We start from the raw sequence: 20,580 nt of genomic DNA, 5'->3' as shown, positions 1-20,580 counted from the left end.
TAGGCCTGCACCAGGTTAAGTGTTTTCTTAACTAGATTTGCAGTATAACATCACCTGGTATGGAAGAGATAAAGCCCATGTCTGTGTAGGGTTACTGACTGGACCGTTTCTGATCCATTCAGAGCTAGTTATGTTGATTTTTCTGTTAGAGAAGTTTTTTAGGCATATGCAAAAGCGAAGAAAAGATATAATGATCCATCACTAAGTTCCCACTAAATTATGTTTAAGAAAATCCCCCCAAAAAAATAAAAAAGAAAATCCCAGACTTCACTTTAAATTAAATTAGCCAATTCAGGTTTTCATAAAATTACATTAATAGTTTGTGCTATTTTACAGGATAAGCCACATCAAAGACTTCATCGAAAAATACCAGGGATCTCAGAGGAGTCCTCCCTTTTCCCTGGCAACTGCTCTTCCTTTCCTCAAATTGCTAGATGAAACACTCACACTGGAAGAAGCTGATTTACAGAATGCTGTAATCATTCAGAGACTCAAAAAAACCGCTGAACCTTTTAAAGAACTTTCATAGCATTGATCTTTGATACACTAAGTGGAAAGTTTCCCCAAAAATGATGGTCATAAGTGGACGTGCAAATCAAAACAAGGGAAAGTCAGATTTGCTGGGTTTTGCACTGTTTTAATTCCCTGCTGATGAGATTTTAAAATAAGTACAAGTTAGGAAAGTAAACTATTACTGGAAACTATATTCAGTGAACTTTTTCCAGAAGGCTACTCAGAAAGAAAAATATATATTTTCAAATACCATTTATTCAACATAAGATATATTCAATAACTTATCATTTAAAATCTTAATATGGTATAAAGTAAGAAATATGTGCACAGCATCTTCCATTCAAATATGATTCCCAAACAGCAATGATGTGTTTAAATGTTAGCTGTCTCAGATTTTTTAAATGGCAATACATTAGAAAATTGTACATGGCAGGTTAAAAGCATCAGTGTAATTTTCTTATATCTGAGATACAATCATAAGGCTGAAAGGGTCTGCTTTTACCACAGCTATACCTAAACCTCAGAAGTGTTCCCAATTTGCATACTCCAACAATCGAATATTAACAGTATCTGGGATGTACTTTCATTTAAGAATAAAATTGTGTAGTTTAGTATAATGTCAGTATCAATGTGCCAACTCATATTTCAACATTTTCAAAATGTGTAGATTTAAAAGAATTCTTTTTTCTCTAGGAACCTGTTTATTCCCTACTTTATTTTCTTTGAAAAACTAGGGCTTTGTTGTAGCTGACATCTGGAGTGAGCCGTTTGTTTCCTCACATAGAATCTAGTGCTGTTGTCACATTACTAATTAACATTTTTAAATGCGTCCTGTGAAGTGTGGTCTTCTATTTCATACATCATTGGCCTGTTTATATATTAAAGGATTGTTTATTACGTTAGATGTCACTAAGGAAAACCTGCTTCACATCTTAGATTTTTAACTAAAACTGGTTCGACTTCAGTATTTCACTGTCAGATTAAATCCTCTTGCCTGAAAATAAGTTTAAGAAGCTTTTTGCAGATGATCTGTTGAATCATATTTAAAGTGAAATATGCATTGGTGTGCCAAGGAATGAAGCAACCGGGCCTATCAGCAGTAATGTTCATAGGGTACTGGATGCCTGCTGGAAAGAAAAGTTCTCAAACTTTTTGGTCTCAAGAGCTTTTGTTTATGTGGGTTACACATATTAATGTTATATTTAAAATAAAAGGTTATCAAATATTTATTCACTAGAAACGTGTTAATGTAAAGAACATTTTCATGAAAAATGTCATTTTCCAAAATGTCAAAAGATGGAGTGGGAAACGTGGCATTGTATTTTATTTTCTGCAGACATCTTTACTGTCCGATTTAAAGAAGACAGATGGGATCTCATTTGCTTCCACATTCAGTCTGTTGCAATATCGCACATCATGTCCCCTCTGGTAAATGCTCCTGTACACTCTTGAAAAAGTGAAGAAAAAAAAAGGCAAGAATAACATCTTAATATAATTATGAAAATAGTTTTGACCTTGCAGACCCCTTGAAAGAAGTAATCTTGTAAAGCAGTGATTTGCAGTGATCTTCAAGCCTTAATGCATAACGATCACCTGGAAAGCTTTCAGAATGCCTATTACCTGCCACCTACCACACACATTTTAACAATTCGTTGTATTTGGGAAGGGTCCCAGATCTCTACATTTTTAATCTCCAGTAATTCTTAGGTATGTAGTAGGAGAATCTGTCTTCAGGAAATCCTGCACTAAGCTGGAAAATCCCATGGACGGAGGGCCTGGTGGGCTGTAGTCCATGGGGTCGCTAAGAGTCGGACATGACTGAGCGACCTCACTTTTCACTTTCACTTAAGCTTCCACCCTAGGAAAATAAAACCTGCATGCTTCACCATGGCAGTGTAAGACCGGACTGAAATGGGGCTGTTAGACCTTTAAGTTTTATCCTGGTCCCCCACAGTTCATTCTTACACTGTCTTTCCCTCCCCCACCCCTTAATGCTGACCTGATCATGATATAAACTTGTGCTTTATCTTCTATAAGCACAGCTGAGACAAGGCTGTAATATTTAAATGAGGTTTTTATTAAAGGCTCAGGGATAACAGAAGGGAAATAGACATATAACTAGATGACCTGGTGTATAATATATCTTCTGTTTGAAATCCATTTTGAGAATGCTTGCTTTTCTAGCTCTCAGCCCTCCACATGGTAGAGTTCTGTTGTTTTATCAGGGAGAGAGGGAGAACAAAGGAGAGACTTTTCCTTTTGTCATTCACCCTCAGAAATAAACAGACACATAACAGAAAATATTTATTGTCGGTAACGTTTACGGCCATGATAGAGCCCTCTTGCTAGTGAAACAAAAATAATGGCATTCTTAAAAAAGTGAGGGGATGCTAAGATCATACATAAGATGACTGTTGATATATTTTCAAGAATCTGTAAGAAAATGTTTCACATAGGCCTATCATGAAGCATTTTATAATTTTCCTTTGCATAAATATGTCAATTTATGATTCTCCATATATTGGGGCATATATGAAGGGGCTTCTTGTTGGAAATATTGTCCTCCCTTATGGGTTTTCCAGTTTACCATAATTATTATCCAGAAGACATATTGGAAGTTTTCTTGGGTGTACATGTAGAGTACACCACAATGAGAAGTTCTTTAGAGAAAGACCTGTCATCAGCAATAACCCTCATTTTTGTAACTGTGAAAACTTTACCACAAGTGATACTCTTAAAGGTTTTCTAAAGTGAGAACCACCTCATAAAGCTTTTTATGTGAAAGTGTAAAATTCTAAAGTTGTTAATTAAATGTCTAATATAGCCCAAACATGTTGACTTTAGAAAACAAACTGCATTTTGCAAAGGAAGGCAAACTTGAAAATAAGCCAGCATCTTAGGTGTGGAATACAATTTGACCTAAGTAGTTGTTTGAAAACTGGCCTCAATCAATTTAAAAGCATTGTTAGGCCTGTTATATGGAAGTACATATTGAATTTTACAAATTTTAATTTATTGGTTAAATTACTATGCATTATCCAGGTTATAAAGGTGATCTTATTTATTTTATATACTTCTGTCATTTAGAGTAGTTTTCATTTTACTTAATTGTGTTGAAATTATGCATGCATCTATTTCAGTGCCTTAAAGTATTTTGAAAGCAATCTTGATAATGGTTAAAGAACTGTTGTCTTAAAGATGAAACACTGTTCATTAAAAGGATCTGTGAAATAATTTATATTTGTTTGTTATAAATTAGTTACATATGGATGCATTTGTCATTTTTATTTGCAAAAACATTCAGTTTGAGAATCAACAAACATTTATTAGGTGCTTTCTATTTGCCAGGTATTTTAACCAATGTTACTTTGATTTAATACTCAGAAGTGTTAAAACGTGATACTTTTAAACTCAGTGGTTGTGTTTATTTCTTTCACCACCCTTTGTGTCCTTAGTTGAACTGCTTCAGCGGTAGTTGAAGACTCCTTAGTATGATTTATTCCTTTGTTCTTTCTCAGTAGAAACCTTTTAAACATTGCTCATCACACTGAATCTTCAAATAGAAGTGGCTTATTCAGTAGACTAATATTTGGCTCTTTGTCATTTGATTTAAATGTATATTTTTACATAGATAATTCATATCCACTGGAGAAAATTATACAGTTATGCTGAAATTATCTTTAGCTCACCTATTCCACCATTCAGAGATAACCACTAATAACATTTTGGTGTGCATCTTTACAGATATTTTTAAGTGTATCAGTATTCAGTTTTGTTTTAAAAACAAACCTCTTGGTTATGGTAGGCCTGTTTTATTTATGGAATTCTATTGGTCCTTTAAAATTCTATTAGGACTATACCACCACTTTAAGTAGAATAGTAATAGGGGAAATGCCTTTTAGTTACATTTCTGTGCGAAAAAGGGAAGAAGGGTCATGTAAGTGGAATCATACAATATTGCTGTCCTTTGTGACCAGCTTTTTTTCCACAACATAAAATTTCAAGGTTCATCCATGTCCTTTTTATTGCTGAGTAAAATTGTATGAATGTTCCTAACATCCTAAATAGTCACCCATTAGTTGATGGACATTTGGGTTGTTTCCACTGTTTCAGTTCAGTTCAGTCACTCAGTCGTGTCCGACTCTTTGCAACCCCATGAATTGCAGCACACCAGGCCTTCCTGTCCATCACCAACTCCTGGAGTTCACTCAAACTCATGTCCATCGAGTTAGTGATACCATCCAGCCATCTCATCCTCTGTCGTCCCCTTCTCCTCCTGCCCCCAATCCCTCCCAGCATCAGAGTTTTTTCCAGTGGGTCAACTCTTCGCATGAGGTGGCCAAACTACTGGAATTTCAGCTTTAGCATCATTCCTTCCAAAGAAATCCCAGGGCTGATCTCCTTCAGAATGGACTGGTTGGATCTCCTTGCAGTCCACAGGACTCTCAAGAGCCTTCTCCAACACCACAGTTCAAAAGCATCAATTCTTTGGCACTCAGCTTTCTTCGCAGTCCAACTCTCACATCCATACATGACCACAGGAAAAACCATAGCCTTGACCAGCTATTATAAATACTTTAGTTCTCAAGGGCTTCCCTTGTGGCTTAGCTGGTAAAGAATCCATCTGCAACATGGGAGACCTGCGTTCGATCCCTGGAGAAGGGAAAGGCTACCCACTCCAGTATTCTGGCCTGGAGAATCCCTTGGACAGAGGAGCCTGGCAGGCTACAGTCCATGGAGTCCCAAAGAGTCCGACACGACTGACTTTCACTTCATTTCTCTTCACTTAATGTTCAAGTTATTGTGTGATCATGTTTTCATTCCTCTTAATCTTTAGAAGTGGAATTGCTGGATCATATAATTTCATACCTAACTTTTGAAGAACTGCCAGACTTTTCCAAAGCACCTGCACAGTTTACACGCCCACTAGCAGTGTATGATTTCCCACATCCTTCCCAATCCCTGTTATTGTCTTTTAAATTACAGCCTTTCTAATGGAGTGGGTTCTTGTAGCTTTGCATTTCCCTGATGCCATGAATGTCTTTTCGTGTGCTTATTGCCCATTTGTAGACTTGGAGAAATATCTGTTCAAATCCTTCACCCAGTTTTTAACTGTACTCTCTCTCTACTGTTTAAGGAGTTCTTTATATATTCCAACACAACGGTTTGCAAACATTCCTCCCATTCTGTGGGTTGTCTTTTCACTGATTGCTTGGCTTGCAACACAGAAGTTTTTCATTTAGCTATAGCCCATCTTAGGCTTGTGGTGTCCTAAGAAATACATGTCTAAGCCAAGATCGAAGAGTTTTATGTCTCAGCCTGTATAGGTCTGTGATGGGTTTTCAGTTAATCTTTTATGTGTTGTAAGCCCTTCCCTTTTAAGTACCAGTCTGGGAAATTTGCATACACCAGTTTTTTATTCTCTGTCTAGAACTTAGTTACCTGGCTGTACCAGTCATCTCTAAGAGGTTGGAGAATGTATATTTCGGCCATCCGATAGCAGTTTTTTTTAAGCGGTTTGTAAGCCTACTCAGCCTTATAGTCAGCAATTCTATTGCTTCGTGTTTCTAAGACTTGACCGATTTTAACAAGGATTTAGCAGGAGCGTTTAGTGAGAACTGCTGCTCTCACTCCCTTGGAGACCGATCCCAAGGAAAACGGTCCCGAGTCACTTGCCAGCCTTTCCCCGCAGCAAATGTGGGCTCTGGAGTTTTTCACTTTGGGTAATCCACCCCGCGGCACTTCGCGGCTTCCCATTTTCCCGCGCGCTGCCCCCGCCCGGGGCGCGTCGGCCGGCCCGCCCCTCTTCGCGCCGCGCCCGCTCGGCCGGGGAGCCGCCCTCCCCGCGGGCCCGGGCTGGCGATAACGCCGAGGGCCTTGGTGCGCTGGCGCCGTGCGTGATGGCAGTGTACCGCGAAGCGATCCCGGGCCCTGCTCTGGAGACGCCGTCGACCTCGCTGGAAGCACACACCTCAGCTCAGGGTTCGGTGAGCGCACAGCGAGGGGCACGCGGGGAGTGGGCGCTGGGCTTCAGCGCGGGGCCGGGCCGGGGGCTCCGGGGACCGACCCCCCCCCCCCCCCCCCCCCATCCCGGGGCATCTGGGAGCAGCCAGCCAGTCAGCCGCAGCCCCGCACGGTCCCCGCCCGAGCCTCCAGGTTGTTCAACTGCCCTGGCTGGGGTTTGACAGTTGACAGCGGGGAGGCTGAGGGTATTCTGGAGCCCCAAAGAGATGGGAAACTGAGTCCTAGACAAGTGCAGAAGGCCGCTGATTCCTTCAACTAGTCAATCAGGGCCAGTCTAGGGCTCTTGTCCACCACCCGCCAGGTCTTCCCGAAGTCTCTGGAACCCCGGGCACTTGGAACTTCTAATTGGGCCCGCCTTCCCCAATCTCCAGGTAGGAGCTATGGGCTTGGCCGCCCTCTCAAACCTGGCTCCTTCCAGGCACCAGACTCTCCTAGTGGAGACCGCACCCAGAGCCCTTCCTGGTAACCAGGCTCCGAAGTGAGGGTGGAGGGCAGGTGGGAATCCAGGGGTCGCCTCAGCCCCTCTACCTCCCCTCTCCCCCACCCCCTGGATAGGGCCAGGGCATGTGTCATTCAGGGTGGCTGAGTTGGAGAGGAGTTAGGACTTACGAGCTCGCTGCTAGATGCAGAATCCACTGCTCACTATGTGCTGCACCTTCATTCTGTCCCTGGCTTGGCTTCGCCGCCTCAGTTCCCTATGCTGTCTCCACGCTATCCCTCCGAGAGCCCCTCTGAGCAAAAGGTAGTGGGCTCCAAGACAGAAAGCAAGATCAAGAGGCCCTCTGGGGACTCTCAGTTCCCAGGGAACTTTAAAAACTCAGGATGACATGAATTGTTAGGGAGAAAACATTAGCCATGAAACGCTAGCATTTAATTTTCATAACAACTCTGGGAGGTGTATTACCCCCATTGTACACTTGATGAAGTTTAGCCATACTAAGTACCTTGTCCTGGGTTACACAGCTAGAAATGGCAGACGGAGAATTTGCATTCAAATTTGTCAAGTTTGCCTAACTGAAAACGTCCTCAGTTGACTGTGAAGGGCTTATGATTTGAGTAGGTAAAGTGGTATTCCTCAAGATTCCAAGACTGAATCATATACCTAGATTTTTTAAAATTTTCATGTGCCTACTATGTACCAGAACTTGATAGGTACCTTTAGGAGGAAACCAGAATCTGTTTATGGAGAGGGGTTGGGGAATGGGGAGGAGGGGCTAACATGTTGGATTCTGCCTGGTGTTAAATTTTCTGAAAGTTGAAATATTGTTCACAAAAATGTCAGAAGAGACCACATCCTGCTTCGTGTGTGGGTAGGAAGAGTGCAGAGGATTTGATAAACCCTTATCTGGAAAGACCTTCCTTTCAAAAGAGTCCTTTTGGGGTGTCTGGCTAGATACCTAACTGGGTGAAGCCATAGATCTCTCCACTCCCCTCCCATCCCCAGGCAAAAGATGAAAAAGAATGATTCCCAGCACCTTTGGGAGAAATAGCACTTTACACAGCATCTTCATGTCACTTATTATTTCAACAAATATATATTGAGCATCTACACACCCAGCATTTTTCTAGGTACTGGGGACATGGTGGTGAATAAAAGTTATGTAGTTCATGCTTTCAGAGAGTTTATGTGCTGGTGGAGAGAGGCAGGAAATAAATATGAATATATCCTGTAGTAAGTACAATTGAGAGAAATTTGGGTGGTCAGTGAAGACCCCTCTAAAGAGATGACATTTAGGCTTCAGCCTGAATGGCAAGAAGTCAGCTCTTGCAAAGACCTGGAGGAATAGCTGGGGGACAGGAAGTGCAAAGGCCCTGAGGCCATAACAGACAAGGTCATTTTGAGCAACAGGATGGAGGCTACCGTGGTTGAGGAGAGCTATCTGAAGTAAAGTGGGAAAAGGAGTGACAGCTGATTGTGTGGGCTCCTGTATGGGAAGGACTTGGAGTTTTATTCAAACTGTAATGGCAAGTTGTTGGGGGGTTTTCACCAGAGAAGAGACACAATCTGATTTATGTTATGAAAAGATCACTTCGACTACTGGACAGAAAGTGGATAGTAGGGAATGAGAGTAGAAGTTGAGAAGCCACTTAGACTCTCACTAATAGATTAGACAGGGAAACGGGGAAGGAAGAATCAAGGATGGCACCTAGGTTTGTGGCCTGAGCTGCTGAGTGAACATTGGGGCCTTTTGTTGCAATGAGGACAGTAGAGTTAGATTAAAACAATGGGATGGAAATCAGGAGCTGTGTTTTGACCATGCTAAGCAGGAATGCCTGTTTGGCAATCATATGGGGCTGTGAGTAGACAGTCTAATTATGAGTTTGGAGTTCCCTGAATGCTTAGGGATATATATATATATATATATATATATATATATATATACCCCAAATATATGTGTGTAGGTATACATGTAACCTTTACTTCATTTTTGCTCTGATGTTTGTTGTTTACTGATTTCTGTGGTGTAAATACTCTCCCCATGGCTGATATCAGGCTGCCAGTGGTTCAACAATTGGCTTGCAAAAGTCCTGAACATTTAACAATCAGCTCCCAGACCCATGGCCTCATGTGCTCATCAAAACATCCCTCGAAGTTGGCAGGAATATTCCAATTGACAGATGAGGCTTAGAGAGATAACGTGATTTATTCAAAGGCACACACAGGAAGTTCGTGGCAAAGTTAGGGGCCTCCTGACCCTCCCAGTTCACTCTAGTTTGCTGACTAATAAAACAGACTGCAGCAGAAAGCACTGGGGGAGGGGGGAATATAAGGAAAAACTCCCCCCTGGAAATGCTTAGAAGTCACGGTTTAGGGTTTTTTTTTTTTTTTCTTTTTTCTCCCCTTTTTGCTGCATTTCTTTTTTGTGTGTTTGTTGTTGACTGCACTGGGTCTTCGTTGCTGTGCTCGGGCTTTCTCCGGTTGCAGCGAGCGGGGCTCCTCTTTGTTGCTGTGCATGGGCTTCTCACTGCAGGGGCTTCTCCTGTTGAAAAGCACAAGCTCTAGAGCGCAGGCTCAGTGGTTGTGACTCACAGGCTTAATTGCCCTAAGGCAGGTGGAATCTTCCTGGACCAGAGATCAAACCCCATTTCCCTGCGTTGGTAGGCAGATTCTCAACCACTGGACTGCCAGAGAAGTCCCGTCTCACTTCTTTTAAGATAATCTGAGAGCAATTAGGACTGAGAGGTTGCTGGAACAGCCCTCAAGACAGGGCTGCAGGATACTTTTGGAAGTCAGGGGGCTGGAGGGAGTGGTTGGTACCTGTGAGGGCTGAGCTTCTGTGTCTCCCCCAGGACAGCAGAGCTGGTCACCTCTCATTCTATAGGAAGTTGTGCTATGGCATTGGAGGGGTTCCCAACCAGGTGGCCTCCAGCGCCATAGCCTTTTACCTGCAACTTTTCCTGCTGGATGTGGCACAGGTGAGTGTGGGCAGCAGCCTTGGGGTCCCCTACTCCCATGTCTGGTGTCTGGTCCTTTCAACCTGCCTTTACTTCCACCACCACGATCCTTGGTAAATGGCACTTCTGACCCAAGGCTGAGAAAAACCAAATGCTGTTGAGGGCAACCTCCTGAAAGATGTTTATTTGCAGGTTGTTTGTAGTAGAAGAATGGGAAACAACACAAATGCCCCCAAATATAGAAGTAGTTCAACAGTAAGTTGGACTGTGTCCACATAATGGAGTAGTGTGTAGTCACTCAAAGAATGAGTTAGATCTATACCAGTCAACGCCCAAGAATTTCTATGATGCACTGCCAAGTGAGAAAAATTAGTTTTAGAGAAGGGTATATGTATAAAAAGATCCCATTTGAACAAAACAAAAACATGCCCTATATATATGAGTACACGGGTATAAGGAGATGGTTGAATAGCATCACTGACTCAATGGACACGAGTTTGAGCAAATTCTAGGAGATAGTGAAGGACAGGGAAGCCTGGCCTGCTGCAGTCCATGGGGCCGCAGAGTCAGACACCAGTTAGCAACTGGACAACAACATGATTAAAGGATGAGCATGGATAAAGTATATTCCAGAAGGACATCCATCCAGAAGTATGTTAATGTTGGCGATAGGAGGGACTGGTGGAGGATAAACAAAAATTTTTAATACAGTATCTATTATTTACTTATTTTCCATGATTTTTTAAATGACACCGATATCCCATTTATATAAAATTATAAATCACAAATGCACATAAGGAAATGAAAGAAAGAACGATCAAAATGCTCCTGGCAGTTGTCTCAGGATGGTGGAATTTCAGATGAGCTTTGCGTGATATTTTCCTGAACTGTTTGAATGTGTGTGTAATGAGTGTTATCACTTTATGTAATCAGAAAAATCAATAAACCATTTTCATTGTAAAACACAAGCTCTGCCTCTGACTGTCAGCTTCAGTGCAGCCTTCTCGCACTGAGCCACCTCAAGGGAGGGTCTCTCAAGTCTTCTCCTAAAGTGACTGGGTATAAATATAACAGGAATGTGCTAGTGTGCACCTTTTCCCTTCTCCTTGTCCCCCATCCCTTCTCCACTGATACATAGATGTCCTCAGAGCCGTCTGGATTCCTGTCCTGGGGGAGGGACTGAATAGACCTTTACAGCGTGGCTATGGCCCCAGCCAATTTCCAGGGTCTTTCTCCTGATTGGCGGGCAGGTCCAGACACTCTTGCTGACTGTGCAGGGCCTTGGCTGTCCCCTCCTCTGTCCCTTTCAGATCCCTGCTGCCCAGGTGTCACTGGTCCTGTTTGGAGGGAAGGTGTCTGGGGCAGCTGCAGACCCTTTGGCTGGGTTTCTCATCAACAGAAGCAGGAGGACAGGGTCTGGACGACTCATGCCCTGGTGAGCACCCCACGGTCCTTAGGATCCTGGCACCCACCCCTGGTTTGAGATCTCTGCATTTGTCACAGCTGCTGCTAGTAGAGAATCCTATGGGTGGTTAGAGGTCAGGTCTGGACAGTGGGTAAAGGGAATGGAATGGGTCTGAGTGAGTCATGCAGGTGCTCAGGGACCTCTCCTTCACCGGGTGGCACAGAGCTGGACAAGAGTCGCAGGCCTGGCCCCAGGGGGCTCGGAGTGCGGGCAGGAGAGGCTGGATGGCTTGGAAGTTCTCACAGAGGAGATACGACTTTCCTGGGTACAGGGAATGGCACCACCCAGCCCAGGTGACCCTAATGGTAAAGAACTTGCCTGCCAATGCAGGAGATGTAAGAGATAGGGGTTCAATCCCTGGGTTGGGAAGATCCCCTGGAGGATGGCATGGAAACCCACTCCAGTATTCTTGCCTGGAGAATCCCATGGACAGAGGAGCCTGACGGGCTACAGTCCATAGGGTGGCAAAGAGTTGGACACAACTGAAGTGACTTAGCACGCACGCATGCAGCCCCTAAGGGCCCCAGCCCCCGCTCCCAGGGACCTCCTCATCCCCTCAGCCGCCTCTCCCCCTCCGTGGCTCCCACCCTGAGCCCCAGACCAGGGCTCCTCAGGGCCGAGGGCCAGGCGGGGTTGCTCCCGGCCCCTGGGACCCCCTGTCCTGGTGCTGCAGGGCGCCCCACCAGGCTGTGCTTCCACAGGGTGCTGGGCTGCACACCCTTCATTGCCCTGGCCTACTTCTTCCTGTGGTTCTTGCCCCCCTTCACCACCTTGCGAGGCCTCTGGTACACGACCCTCTACTGCCTGTTCCAGGCCCTGGCCACGGTAAGCATGTGGGCCCCCTCCTGGGTCTGGATTCCTGGAACCTCATGCTGGCAGGAGGCCTGCCTGAAGTGTGTGTGTGTGCTGGGGGGTACCCGCTGCCCACCTGCTCACCAGGTGGTAACTGGCCATTAGCTTTTCTTGTGTGCTCTAGGCCAGATGCCCCTCCTGCTCCTTAGCCCCTAACTCCAGGTTGAAGGGATCTGTGGGGACATGCCAGCCTGGCACGGGCCTGGCCTGGGGAAGCTGATGACCTGGGTTGGCCGCCTGGCAGTGGGCACCGTCCTAAGCTCTGCCTGGTCCTGCAGTTCTTCCAGGTGCCCTACACGGCGCTGACCATGCTCCTGACCCCCAACCCCAAGGAGCGGGACTCAGCCACCGCGTACCGTGAGTGCAGACGGGCGTGCGGTTGGGTGGGAGGGGGTAGCTCTGGCCCAGCCCCACGAGCTCAGTCACCTTGCTGCATGCTGTGTCCCAGGGATGACCTTGGAGATGGCGGGGACGCTGATGGGAGCCACCGTCCACGGACTCATTGTGTCTGGTGCCCACGGGTCCCACAGGTGCAAGGAGGACATGCTTCCAGGGGAAGGGGCTGTTTCCCCCAACGCGGTGAGTGTCCAGGCTGCCCAGAGCCCCTGGAGCCCCCGCTTCCAGGCCACCTCTTTCTTTGAGGAATGTTTCTCCACCAGGTCTCTTCATGGTTGTTTGGGGGCTCAGCCCTGCCCAGCAGGCTTTTTCATTCCTTCCCTGATCCTTGTGCTGAGCCCATGTCCCCCATCCTCCCGCTAAATCTGCTTCTCCTGCTGGGCGCCTTCTAAACGTGGAGCCAAACAACAGGCCAGCAGGCCATCTGGAGGGGAGGAGGTGACCCCAGAGAAGGGGCAGGGTGGGGAGGGGCCGCCGGCAGGGGCAGGAGAGAGACAGCAGAAGGGTTTAGTGTCCTGGCAGAGCTCTGGGCAAAACCCATCCTATGAGCAGTGCCACCCAGCCCTGAACAGGTGTCCCCCCAACCCCACCCACAGTGTGAAAGGAGAGGGGAAACCTGGGAGCGGTACCCCTTCCTCTCCCCTCAAAGCCGTTCCCTTTTCAGCAATTAGGAGATGTTCATTCATCTATTTATCCGAGAAGGCAATGGCACCCCACTCCAGTACTCTTGCCTGGAAAATCCACGGACAGAGGAGCCTGGTAGGCTGCAGTCCATGGGGTCGCTAGGAGTCGGACACAACTGAGCGACTTCACTTTCACTTTTCACTTTAATGCATTGGAGAAGGAAATGGCAACCCACTCCAGTGTTCTTGCCTGGAGAATCCCAAGGACGGCGGAGCCTGGTGGGCTGCCGTCTATGGGGTCGCACAGAGTTGGACACGACTGAAGCGACTTAGCAGCAGCAGCAGCAGCATCTATTTATCTGTCAAGTGCATCTTCTACTCCCCCTCTTCTTAAGCAGATGACATCACTGACCTTCACCAACATTTGAGAATAATGTTATGAGAATAGTGCCAGCCTCACACACCCGTGGTTCACTGTCTGTAAGAAAACATTACAATGAAGTCCTGTGTAGAGATCCCCAGGACGCCTGCAGCCCAGCTACAGAATGTGCCTCTGTACAGTGTGGAATGAAGCTGTAGGGCCCCAGAGACAGCAGGGAGTCAATCTCCCCTTCCCATGGCCCACTTCCCCAGTCAAGAGATTGCCTGGATCTGGGTAGGTGAGAGGCTATGCCCCATTGTCCTCAAAGCCCATCATGGTGCTACGAGCCCAGGATCAGAGGGGTTGTGGCCTGCAGATTTACCTTCCCTGCTTCCAAGCCCAGGGCGCCCCCGCCACAAAAAAAAATGAGAGTCAAAGTTGCTCATCATGTCCAACTCTTTGCTACCCCATAGACTGTAGCCCATCAGGCTCCTCTGTCCCTGGGATTCTCCAGGCAAGAATACTGGAGTGGATTGGTATTCCCTTCTCCAGGGGATCTTCCTGATGCAGGGCTCAAACTCAAGGCTCCTACATTGTAGGCAGATTCTTCATTATCTGAGCCATCAGGGAAGCCTCTACAAGGCCCCTCCCCAAAGCTTCTCGGTCACTGTCTAGGTGAGGATAGTGGAACAGAGGGTAGAAGTGGGGAGCAGGGTTGAGGAGCTCCCCTTGGGTGGGAAAGCAGGAGGCCAGGTGGGGCATAGGATGGCAAGAAGTAGGGAGTAGGAAGCTGAGAACCTGCCCTCCCTCATGTCCTCATGGCTCACATGAGGCTGTGAGCCATGGTGAGAAGCGTCCAGGGGCCTCTTGTTAGTTTCAGCTCTGCTGTCCCATAGACTGCACTTACCAAACACAAATTCATAGATAAAACCATCCCGAATTTCAAGAGAGCAGAGCATTAACTCCCAAGTGCAGAGCTTTCTGAAAGTGGGACCCCTCACACCGGTGAAGCTCTGCATCTCCCTCCTTCCTCCCCCACCAAAGGCAACCCCTATACTGAACTGGGTGACTGTTACTCCCATGCAGGCTTTATATGTACTTTATTCCATATGTGTCTTCCTCTGAATGCTCGGTGGCACCGTTTCTATTTTCGACATTTTCTGTGTCATCGTACATCACACTGTAACTGTCTGTTCATGGATCTGTCTCCCCCTCACCCCAAGCCCCTTACTGTGGATGCACAGGGTCATTTATTCATCACTGTAACCTCAGGGTCTAGCACACCGAAGACAGAAGCAATGAATGTTTGCTTAAAAAAAAAATGACAGAGAGGGAGGGAGGGATTTGACTCGTGGTTACATGAATGCCCACAGGAGGCACAGGGTCAGTGGAAGGACCATTCTGGGCCCTTAGATCTGCCCCTCCTGTGGGCTGATGGAGAGGAAGAGCACCCAGCATCCTTGGACTTGGACTGAGGGTCCCTCTGCTCCCACTGGGAGGCACTCCTGCCAGGCCTCTGGGTATCCCCACCTCCACGGGTTGGAGACATCACCCCCACTGAAGTTCTGTCCTGTCCACAGACTCGTCTCTACTTCATTGCAGCCGCCGTGGTTGCTTTGACTTACCCAGTGTGTAGTACTTTGCTCTACCTGGGGGTGAAGGAGCGATCAGGTAGGTACAGGGCTGCAGACAGAGTGTGGAAGCGGAAGCTGGTCGCTCCTCTCGGGCATGAGTTTTGATTTTGAACTCCACCAATCCAAGATGTCCCTTTCCAATGTTACAGACCCCTCCACCCCAGCATCCGGCCAGGGCCTGGGCTTCCTGGCTGGGCTGGGTCTCACGGTCCGGCATCGGCCCTATCTGAAGCTGGTCATCTCCTTCCTCTTCATCTCAGCAGCTGTTCAGGTATGTCTGGCCAGGCTGATCCCCACTGGCTGGGCTCTGGCCATACTGAGCTTGCATAGGTTCAGGTTAGTCTCTCATCTCCACCATACCACAGGGAAACCAGTGGCTGGCAAGGGCTTGGCAAGGCTGATGCTGGGAGAAGAGAAACCCACCTAGATCTAGTGGGACTGGGGAGGGTCAGGGCCCAGACACCAGGAAGTGTCTGGAATGGTAAAGTCCATCCATCTCAGCTGTGCCAGGGGGAGACTAGGATTGGGGTTTAAACCTGTGTCAGGATAAAACTCCATTGTTGGGGAAAGGATTGCATGATGGTGGCAGAAACCAGAACTTGGAGGCCCAAAGGGAAGGCCCGACTTGAGACCTCAGACTTGCCCTTGATTTCCACGTTTCTGCCATTTCCTGTACACGCCTACTTCCTGTCGACTTCTCAGGTGGAGCAGAGCTACCTGGTCCTGTTCTGTACACACGCCTCCCAGCTTCAAGACCACGTCCAGGGCATGGTGCTGACCATCCTGGTGAGGGGTGAGGGGACATGGGGTGGTGGAGGCGAGAGGCCTGAGTCAGGGCTGTGTGGTCCTTGACATGACCTGTGTGATGGAGTTCTGGTGGTCAGTATTTTGGACTCTGCTTGGGCTTTTTGCTAAGATGATTCAATCGTGTCCAATTCTTTGCAACCCTATGGACTGTAGCCCACCAGGCTCCTCTGACCATGGGATTCTCCAGGCAAGAATACTGGAGTGGGTTGCCACTTCCTTCTCCAGGGGATCTTCCCGACCCAGGGATTGAACCCACATTTCTTATGTCTCCTGCATTGGCAGACGGGTTCTTTACCACTAGTACCACCATTTCAGCAGAGGGTGGAATTGGGGTCAGGGTCATAAAGTTCGTAAAGTTCAGCCACTGGTTCTAACCAAGGACAAGGTCAACGTCAGGTGTCCCACCTAAAAGCTGAACATTTGAGAATCTGGCAGAGGCCCTGGCAGGGCGTCCTGGGCTATGACAATTCTGTCGGTTCACAGGTCTCTGCAGTGCTGAGCACCCCAATGTGGGAGTGGGTTCTGCAGCGATTTGGGAAGAGGATGTCGGCCCTCGGGATCTGTGTGAGTGAGGCAGGAAGCCAGGCCTGGGGTGGTGTTGAGGGGGTGGTGTGTTCTCGCGTCCTCCATGTCTAGCACGGTGCCAGGCTCAGAGGGCATCAGTAAGGACTGGTGAGTGCGTGAATCTGAGAGCAGCTATGAGTGTGTGCGGGGCAGGGGTACAAGCAGAGGAGGCGCCAGCTTGTCTGTCTCCCTAGGTGATGGTGCCCTTTGCAATCCTGCTGGCTGCTGTGCCCATGGTGCCCGTGGCATATGTCGTGGCCTTTGTGTCTGGCCTGAGCATCGCTGTGTCCTTGCTGCTACCCTGGTAGGCCGGGTGAGGGGCATGAGGAGTAGGGGCCTCCCGTCCTTCCCAGTGGGTGTCCCCCCTTCATCTCAACCTGCAGTCCCAGGCCCCTCCCCCTGGGGACAGGCTCTCCCCCTTTTGGGGGTGGAGGCTGCCAAAGTGTGTTGGGGAAAAAGTGAAAAGAAAGTGAAAATGTTAGTCACTCAGTGTGTCTGCCTCTTATGCGACCCCATGGACTGTAGCCTGCCAGGCTCCTCTGTCCATGGAAATCTCCAGGCAAGAATACTGGAGTGGGTTGCCATGCCCCACTCCAGGGATCTTCCAACCCAGGGGTTGAACCCAGGTCTCCCGTGTTGCAGATGGATTCTTTACCATCTGAGCCACCAGGGAAGCCCAAGAATACTAGAGTGGGTAGCCTATCCCTTCTCCAGAGGATCTTCCCACCCAGGGATTAAACCCAGGTCTCCCACACTGCAGGCAGATTTTTCACTGTCTGAGTCACCAGGGAAGTACAAGCACTTTTACTGCCTGACTCTCTTTGGACCAGTCCTGGCGCTGAGCAGTGGGGACCCAGGGGTGAATCTGACTCAGTCCTTGTCCCCAAGAGCCCTCAGTTTGGCAGCTCCCAAAGAGATAAAAGACATAATTCTGCAGCCCCTGCCCCCAGGTCCATGCTTCCAGACGTGGTCGATGACTTCCAGCTGCAGCACCAGCATGGCCCAGGCCTGGAGACCATCTTCTACTCATCCTACGTCTTCTTCACCAAGCTTTCGGGAGCAGGCGCCCTGGGCATCTCCACTCTCAGCCTGGAGTGAGTCCCAGAGTCGGGCTGTCCCAGAGGCACAAAAGACAAGTGGTGTGCGAAGCAAAAGGCAAAGTTCCCCACCCGAGCCAGCCAGGGGCCACCCATGAGTCTGGGGAGTGTGTGGGAACCCCCACCCCAGCTTTCTCTGTGCATATGACTGGAAGGGGTGCAGGTCTCAGCAGCTATACCCCTTCTGAAACCTCTACTCCCCGCATTCACAGCTCTCTCTGAACTCCTCCCCGGTCTGCCTGTTCCCTCACACTCCCTTCCTCCCTAGTTAGACTGATTTGGCCAGAAAACAAATCCAAGTTTCGGGATAGGGTGGGGGTTGGGCCCCTGGGCCCCTTCCATCAGGAGGCTCTGAGCTGGATGCTCAGGGTGGGGGCTCCTCCAGCTTCGCAGGGTACGAGTCAGGAGCCTGCAGGCAGTCGGAGCAGGTGGTGGTGACCCTCAAGGTCCTCATCGGTGCTGTGCCCACCAGCATGATCCTCATTGGTCTGGGCATCCTCATGGTCGGCCCCACTCCCAAGGTGCCAAGTCGGGCCAACTCCCGCTCCCTGGGGAGGTAGGCACCTCACACTCATGGGTACACACCGCAGGGCACCTAGGGAGACATGCAGATGTGCATAGTTCTCATGTGGACCTGATGTTCCACAAGCATGGCAGTCTTTTTTTTTAACTTGTTTATTTTTGGCTGCACTGGGTCTTCTTTGTCACATGGGCTTTTTCTAGTTGCGGTGAGCAGGGGCTGCTCTCTAGTTGAGGTGCTTGGGTTTCTCATTGTGGTGGCTTCTCTTGTTGCAGAGCACGGGCTCTAGGGTGCGAGGGCTTCAGCAGTTGTGGCTCCCGGGATCTAGAGCCCAGGTTCATTAGCTGTGGTCCACGGGCTTAGTTGCTCTGTGACATGTGGAATCTTCCCGGACCATGGCTCGAAGCCATGTCCCCTGTATCGGTAGGCAGATTCTTATCCACTGTACCACTGGGAAAGTGCAGTCAGTCCATCTTAATGGGCCCCAAACTGAATTCATCTTTGTTCTCCAATCTTGGCTCTTGCTGCATCACAATGAACAGCACCGATTTCCAGCCTGGGGGCTGAAACCCCGGGGTCATCTTCCACTCCTCCCCGCACCAGCTGCCCTGAGCCACTCTCTCACCTTGTTCTTCCCACTTGGAAGCACAGACCCCTCTGCCCTGGGGATGATCTGCTCACTGCCTGGCTTTCACAGTAGACTGTGGGGACCTTGATGGCTGAGGGGGCTGTTTTCATTTTTGTGTCCCATGAGCTCAGCCCAGAGCCAAAGTCCAAGCAGGCATTGCAGTGTCAACACTTCTGGTCAAGCAGATAGTCACAAGCTGTGTCCACGTTTTTGCACACGCTCAAAAACTTACAAACAAGAGCCCGTGTACAGGTAGAGGCCCACACAGGATAGGCCAGGAAGTGGCTCCATCATGGATCCCTCAGTGCTCAGTGGGGACAGCCTGGGACTCCAGCCCCTCATACTGAGATCATGCGCTGTGTTTGGGGAATGACACGTGGGTGGGACCTGGAGGAACAGGACTGTAGCTTCGTTCTCAGGGTTGAGTGGGGGAGGAGTTGCTCAGGAGACAAGGAGCAGCCACTGACACTTCCCCGACCCCCACCCACCCTTATCCTCCTCTCTGACTTTTCTTCTCTTTCCCGCAGGAGGACCAGCTACACTCTGGCTTGAATTCGAGACCCTGTGAGCCGGCACGTCAGGAGCAGCATCTTCTGGGCTCCAGGCACCCCCTTTCAGCCCTTTGGCACCCCCGCCTCACCGTTTACACACAACCTGTCTTTTCCCCAGGGATGTGGAGTCTTCAGTGGCTCTCCTGAAGGGAGTGGCCTGGGCTCCACCTTTCATGTCTTACTTGTTGACCTCAGGACATCTCAGAGAGGCCTGTGCCGCTGACTACCCAGCTCTGGGCAACCTGTGACCTGGAAAGCATTCCTGTAGCAACTATTCCTGGAAAAGGAGACCCCCGTCAGCCTGGTCTGCAGACTTCTGTAGGAGCACCAGGCCCACCAACCTGCTTGGATGGTAGCTTTGCTACCACAGACACACAGAATTCTTGTTTCTCCTGATGGTGCAGTGATCATCTAATGGAGAGGCTGACAGACAGCATGTGAATGGGCAGAGTGGGGACAGATGGACATGCTACGATATCCAGGTGGAGAGGTTCAAAGATGTAGGCAGAGAGGTCAGCAGACCCCAGACGGAGCGGATGGGGCCAGCAGTGGGGACAGGCTGAACAGGGCGCGAGGTGTTTCTCAAGACCTTTCCCCTTGTACAGCTCAGCTGATGACACTGTTTCTAGACGTGGTCACAGACTGATACTGAGCCACCAAGGATCAATCATGTTTATGAACAAAAGTTATTTTTGTGGGAATACTTTTCTGAAAGTTCATCTTATAAAATGATAGGAACCACTATTTTCTAAAGGCCACCATGTCTTTGGGGGAAGAAAGATCTACTGAGGTTTATTTTTTTCAGAAACAAATTAAAGGGTTTATCTTCTACTTGCTTGCTTGCGTGTGTGCTTGGTCGTGTCCGACTCTTTGCAACCCCACAGACTGCAGCATGCCAGTCTCCTCTGTCAATGGGATTTCCCAGGCAATTAGAGTAGAGTGGGTTGACATTTCCTACACCGGGGGATCTTCCCAACCCAGGGACTGAACCCATGTCTCTGACATCTGCTGCATTGGCAGGCAGATTCTTTACTGCTGAGCCACCTGGGAAGCTCTGTTTGAGTCTGTAAAATGTGACTGTGGCCAGCCTTCTCATCCCACCTCCTGGGAAATCTGTCTCAAGGAGGGAAGGGGAGGATGCCTGATGTC

At 48.5% G+C, this 20,580-nt stretch overlaps 2 protein-coding genes across 5 annotated transcripts in view; both read left to right on the top strand.

The window, feature by feature from the left end:
- Positions 1 to 3,927, top strand: part of UBXN2A (UBX domain protein 2A) — a 34,356-nt gene extending 30,429 nt beyond the window's left edge. For all 4 annotated transcript variants that reach the window (XM_025261495.3, XM_025261494.3, XM_025261496.3 and 1 more), the window contains one exon: positions 337 to 3,927. In XM_025261495.3, coding sequence (XP_025117280.1) covers positions 337 to 529 — 193 coding nt within the window. In that variant the 3' untranslated portion in view covers positions 530 to 3,927. The remainder of the gene's footprint in view (positions 1 to 336) is intronic.
- Positions 2,401 to 20,262, top strand: MFSD2B (major facilitator superfamily domain containing 2B). Its single transcript, XM_044926702.2, has 15 exons — positions 2,401 to 2,408; positions 6,155 to 6,692; positions 9,829 to 9,954; positions 11,121 to 11,368; positions 12,100 to 12,223; positions 12,529 to 12,607; positions 12,699 to 12,829; positions 15,211 to 15,301; positions 15,414 to 15,535; positions 15,967 to 16,050; positions 16,555 to 16,635; positions 16,830 to 16,939; positions 17,586 to 17,729; positions 18,118 to 18,288; positions 19,408 to 20,262. The coding sequence occupies exons 1-15, from the start codon at positions 2,401 to 2,403 to the stop codon at positions 19,430 to 19,432; spliced, it is 2,082 nt and encodes a 693-aa protein (XP_044782637.1). The 3' UTR covers positions 19,433 to 20,262.
- The last annotated feature ends 318 nt before the right edge of the window (positions 20,263 to 20,580 follow it).

Source organism: Bubalus bubalis, chromosome 12 (genome assembly GCF_019923935.1).
Source record: "Bubalus bubalis isolate 160015118507 breed Murrah chromosome 12, NDDB_SH_1, whole genome shotgun sequence".
In the NCBI taxonomy this organism is placed as follows: Eukaryota; Metazoa; Chordata; class Mammalia; order Artiodactyla; family Bovidae; genus Bubalus; species Bubalus bubalis.
Note: the sequence above shows the minus strand (reverse complement) of the source record. Positions and strands in the feature narration are given on the sequence as shown.